The sequence below is a fragment of the Solanum tuberosum genome, unplaced genomic scaffold, assembly GCF_000226075.1.
Source record: "Solanum tuberosum cultivar DM 1-3 516 R44 unplaced genomic scaffold, SolTub_3.0 scf00189, whole genome shotgun sequence".
Taxonomy (NCBI): Eukaryota; Viridiplantae; Streptophyta; class Magnoliopsida; order Solanales; family Solanaceae; genus Solanum; species Solanum tuberosum.
The window spans coordinates 785180-791281 of record NW_006239113.1 but is presented as its reverse complement, the minus strand read 5'-3'; the positions used below and the strand labels follow the sequence as shown (position 1 = coordinate 791281).

The following is a 6102-nucleotide window of genomic DNA, read 5'->3' as shown; positions in this document are numbered from 1 at the left end:
TTTTCTATCAAGTTGGGGAAAATTCAAATTTGAATGGGATAAAAGTTGTTTTTTAGAAAACAAGATTGACCAAACCGCCTTATGGCAGTTTGAATGCTTAGATCTCAAAAAAATACCCGACCTTTAAAAGAATCGCTTGAAACGGACATCCGAGGCAAACATTATGAATATTTGAAGTTTCACCAATTTACAACTACTTATTCTAGTTCCACTCCTTAACTTTGAAGACATGTAATTGGATCCCTAAAAATCAGACCAAAAAATTATATTTCGAAAGATGGTTTTACGAGTCAAGTCCACTGGTTGTAAATAGTGTTCGTAGTTGTTAGACAAAAATAACTGGACTAGGCTAGTCTTTTGGTAAAATAGTTATAATGCTAACTTTAAATGATACAAACTTAGTGGTGTTAGAAAGAAAACTCATAGACCTATAGTATGATATGTCATGGGCCACCTAATTCATTACGTACTAAAAGATATGGTAGTATATATTGTTTGCCTTCAGGAGAGACACTTATTGATTACGGGCAGTTTTTTGACCAACTATTTACTTGGGCATTCGCGAGGACCTAAAAAATTGTGTGTGTTAGTTCAGAGGGGTAAAAGTAGGTATTTTCAAGTTCAAACGAGGCACAAACCATGAAATAAGGATTTTTCTATTTTTCGTGTGTTATAATCCATGAATTTTTGTAGGTGTCCGTGATGATCTATTAAATGGTGTGCGTTGGTTCAGAGGGACAAACATAGATTTTTTCAAGTTCAAATGAGGCCCGAACTTGAAAATAGAGATTTTTCCATTTTTCATGTATTGTAGTCCATGAATTTTTTGTGGTATGTGCACTCGATGATTTTTTGGCTGATATTTTCCATGGGCGTCTGTAACGACCTATTAAATAGCGCGCGTTGGTTTTGAGGGGCAAACATAAGTTTTTCTTTAAGTTCAAATGAGACCCGAACTAGGTAATAGGGATTTCTTTTTCATTTTTCATGTGTTATAGTCCATAGATTTTATGTTATATGTGCGCCCGACATTTTTTTGGCCAAATTTTTTCGTGGACATCCCTGACAACCTATTAAATGGCGTGTGTTAGTTCGAAAGGGAAAACATTGAGTCTTTCCATTTCAAATGAGTCCCGAAACAAGAAATAAGGATTATTTAGTTTTTCGTGTGTTATAGTCCATGGATTTTATTTGATATGTCGCATAGTGGTTTTCTGGGCGAAATTTCTGTGCGGGTCCGTGACGACCTATTTAATCTCTTTTTTTTTTTTTTTGTAAAAAGTGTTGCATAACAAGGTGGTTGTGGATCTAAATCTCACATTTTACGAGTCCAGTCTACTTGTTGTAACTAGTGTTCATAGTTGTGAGACACAATAAACCCGACTAGTCTAGTCTTTGTAAAACGGTCATAACACTTTACTATAAATTTTAAATTATACATTTGGTGGAGTTAGAAAGAAAACTCACAGACCTACAATTCAGTATGTCATGGACCACCTTATACATTACGTATTAAAATATATGGTGGTATATATTGTTTGCCTTCGGTGAGACATTCATTGATTATGGGCAGATTTTTGGCCAAGATTTTTCGTGGGCATTCGTGACGACCTAATAAATTGAGCGTTAGTTTGAAGGGGTAAATGTAGGTATTTTCAAGTTCAAACGAGGCACAGATCATGATATATGGATTTTTGCATTTTTCGTGTGTTATAATTCATGGATTTTAAGTAATATGTGCGCCTGGCGATATTTTGTTTGAAATTTTCCATGAGCATCCGTTATGACCTATTAATGGCACGCTTTAGTTCTGATGGGCAAATGTAGGGTTTTTTCAAGTTTAAACTTGGCCTGGAATGGGAAATTATGATTTTTTTTCATTTTTCTTGTGTTATAATCCATGGATTTTGTGTGATATGTGTGCCAAATGGTTCTTTGGCCAAAATTTTCATGGGCATCCATGAAAACCTATTAAATGGTGTGCGTTGGTTCAGAGGGTCAAACATAGGTATTTCCGAGTTCAAATGAGGCCTGCACAGGGGAATAGAGTGTTTTCTATTTTTCATGTATTATAGTCCATGGATTTTGAATGATATGTGCGCCCAATGGTCTTTTGGCCAAAAATTTTCATAGGTGTCCATGATGACCTACTAAATGGTGCGTGTTTGTTCGGAGGGGCAAAATTAGGTTTTTCAAGTTCAAACAAGGCTCGAACTGGGAAATAAGGATTTGTCCATTTTTCTTGTTTTATAGTCCATGTATTTTGTGTGATATGTGCGCCCGACGGTTTTTTGGCATAAATTTTTCGTGGACATTCATGACAACCTATTAAATGGCACGCGTTGGTTCGATGGGGGGCAAATTTAGGTTTATTTAAGTTCAAACGAGGTCCAAAATGGGAAATAGTGATTTTTAAAAATTTTCGTGTGTTATAGTCCATGAATTTTAAGAGATATGTGCTCCTGGTGATTTTTGGCTGAAATTTTCCATGAGCATTTGTGACGACCTACTTAATGGCGTGCGTTGGTTTGAGGGGCAAACACTTGTTTTTTTCCATTTCAAATAAGTCCCGAAACAAGAAATAGAGATTTTTCCATTTTGCTTGTGTTATAGTCCATGGATAAAAAACTGTTTTTTTTTCATAAAAATTGATTTTATTATATGAAAATTGACATTTATATTTGAATTACAAAAATATTTCCAACTAAAAATCCATTTCTTTCATTTGATTTATACCAAAAAAGAAAAAAACAATTTTCTATCAAATTGGAGAAAATTCAAATTTGAATGGGATAAAAGTTGTTTTTCAAAAAAGTTGACATAGTGATACTGATACATAACAAGTGACAAAGGTTTGCCTTTAGAGTTATGTTAAATGCTAACTCATGATCACAAGTGATAATAAAGATATTTACAAAGTTGAAACAGAATATGAAGTATGTATATTTAATTTGATCCACTATTATTGTGGGAAGTTTCAGATAAGAGTATCAAACTTATTCAATTAGTTCTAATCAAATAATTAGGTGACAAGAAAAAAAATGGGCATGTTGATGTTCCTTTATTTTTAGTATTGATATAAATTAATTGAAAACAGTATGATTGAAAATGGTTGGTTGATTTGCAATTATAGTTTTCTTCTTCAAACTAATACAACTTTTATTTGAAAACAACTGGGCATAGTAATGATAACTTTTTATCGTGACATAGGTTTATATTTTCGTATCATAATATCTCTGATTTTAGTTTGTAAATAACTGGGCATAAATTTGTTAAGTTGGTCAATAGCTGAGGATAACTATTCACTAGATTTACTTTAAAAAGTCCCACATTGGGGGTAAAGACATTTCCTAACAAAGGTGACTATGTACTACTAGGGCTCGAATGCAAGATCTTTAGTTAAGAATCAAAAAGTATTTACCACTGTATCACAACCCTCGTTGGTAGTATACCCTGTTCGTGTAGAAGTCATCCATAGTAATAGTGATAGTTTCCCTTTTCATTTTAGAAACTACTATTTTCTTAAGAAAAATGATGTTTGGAGAATACATTTGGTCACTGTTCTTCATCAGATTCAGGCCAGTTGGAACATAAAATTTGGCATTAAAACCTTCCAAAACATTAATTTAAACACTCAAAATACTCTTCAGCTTCTTCTTCATACACATCTGATATATGGACTTTTGAAGTCTGTCCTCTCCTGAGAAATCTACTATCTGTTTCTTAATCTCAATGGCTGAATCTCCAACCTCACGCTTATTATCAGTTAAATGAATGGACTTTAAAGTGTGTATATGCATAAATGCACAAGGGATCTCCCTAAGATGGTCACAATGATTTAGTATTAATTCCTCAAGTTTGGGAAAAGTTTCCGTATCAACTTGCCATTCTGAAAGGTTGACCATTAGCAAAGACAGAGTCTTAAGGCTTTGATAGATGTCCTCACTTGCGTCTCATTCATCCTCCACGAATTTACAGTCCATAAACTCTAGAATTTCAAGCTCAGGCAATGCCGCGATTGCTGACAACAAATCAGGTCTCAGCAGGGGAAAACTATACAACCATAACTCTTTCAACCTGTTAGGGAAGTAATATGCATTGGGTACTTGTCGGATTTGGTTTGTTAACTTGGGATATTCAAAGTATCTGACATCTTTGTATAGGATAATCTGTAAAGATGTTGCACTGAAGGTGCTAAATTTTTGGGAACTTCTCCAGAACATCACTCGTGGCTTCATGATCTGTAATAACAACATTGGATAAAGTTGTCAAGTGTTCTAACTTTGGTTGATGCATAATATTGTCTGCATCTATTTCCTCTTCCTCTTTCTCTTCAAAGAAAGAACAAAAGTAAATTTCCACATGTTTCAGCTTTGACAGTTTTAATATTCTGGGCAGTAATACCATGGTGGAATATCTCGTTTTGATGAATAGAGTTTCTAGATTCTGGAGGTTCAACCGCGACAGTGGGATAACTTTAACATCTCGAGTCTACGACACTGTCTCAGCATGAAAGATTATTTTCTCTTGTTCGAAAAACCATGTACTTTGTTGTACATATGCAGGTGAATCAACTAACGATGACCAACCATTGATTTAACACTCCCTATTGTTTAACCAAAGTCTAAATCCATACCCGACTTATCTCCAAGCAACATGAAGCCTCCAAATTTCAATCTTGAATCAGAAGACGAGTCCGAGGTCAACAACTGCCAAGTGGGTTCAAACATTTCCGTCCAAGAAATTCATCCTGGTCCTTCCCTTAATCTTCAGCAGGAATCAGTTCCTGTTACTCTTGACTTGATTCTTGGCTTCAACAGCAGTGACTCCGAGTGCTCGTGGCTTCATGATCTGTAATAACAACATTGGATAAAGTTGTCAAGTGTTCTAACTTTGGTTGATGCATAATATTGTCTGCATCTATTTCCTCTTCCTCTTTCTCTTCAAAGAAAGAACAAAAGTAAATTTCCACATGTTTCAGCTTTGACAGTTTTAATATTCTGGGCAGTAATACCATGGTGGAATATCTCGTTTTGATGAATAGAGTTTCTAGATTCTGGAGGTTCAACCGCGACAGTGGGATAACTTTAACATCTCGAGTCTACGACACTGTCTCAGCATGAAAGATTATTTTCTCTTGTTCGAAAAACCATGTACTTTGTTGTACATATGCAGGTGAATCAACTAACGATGACCAACCATTGATTTAACACTCCCTATTGTTTAACCAAAGTCTAAATCCATACCCGACTTATCTCCAAGCAACATGAAGCCTCCAAATTTCAATCTTGAATCAGAAGACGAGTCCGAGGTCAACAACTGCCAAGTGGGTTCAAACATTTCCGTCCAAGAAATTCATCCTGGTCCTTCCCTTAATCTTCAGCAGGAATCAGTTCCTGTTACTCTTGACTTGATTCTTGGCTTCAACAGCTGTGACTCCGAGTTGAAAGCCAACGGAGAGGCGAGTGACGAAGTAGTACCCCATCCTCCAACGGCAGCACTATCCAGAGTTTTCTCGTGCAATTTCTGCAGGCGCAAGTTTTACAGCTCACAGGCGTTGGGCGGACATCAGAACGCACATAAGAGGGAGAGGACTTTAGCTAAGAGAGCAATGCGGATGGGAATGTTATCGGACAGGTACGCTAGCTTAGCATCATTGCCCCTTCACGGGACTGCATTTCGATCTCTTGGCGTTGAAGCTCATGCTTCCGCACACCAACGCATCTCGCACCAAGAAACGCCTATTCATGCAGTTAGAAGCGGGGCTAGATTTGAACAAGGCTATTTCGGGATGCCAGTATTCGTGGAGGATGATGAAGTGGAGGTGTTCTGGCCCGGTAGCTTCAGGCAAATAGAGGGAATTGGTGGCAATATGGGGTATAATTCAGGGCAAAGTTCAAGCATAAATTTTGTAGCTGTAGCTCCTCAAACTAGGACAGATCAAACATTGCCTGATCTTAATTTGAAACTCTGATGGTCTTTTTTTTTTTGCATTCTATTCTACTTTTTTGTATCAGAATTTTCATAATTGTGGTATTACATTAGTGCTCTATTTGTACAGGAGGTGAATATTTGAGACTGTCTTGAGCTTTCAATTTTGAA

General features: G+C 36.2%; 1 protein-coding gene across 1 annotated transcript; it reads left to right on the top strand.

Moving 5' to 3' along the window:
• The first annotated feature begins 5210 nt into the window (after positions 1–5210).
• Positions 5211–6102, top strand: LOC102602522 (zinc finger protein 4-like). Its single transcript, XM_006354985.2, has one exon. It carries the CDS (start codon positions 5267–5269, stop codon positions 5972–5974), a length of 708 nt encoding a protein of 235 aa, XP_006355047.1. The 5' UTR covers positions 5211–5266; the 3' UTR covers positions 5975–6102.

What these genes read in the sequence shown, in the direction of transcription:
- LOC102602522 (XM_006354985.2), top strand. Translation starts at nt 5,267, where the DNA reads ATGAAGCCTCCAAATTTCAATCTTGAATCAGAAGACGAGTCCGAGGTC.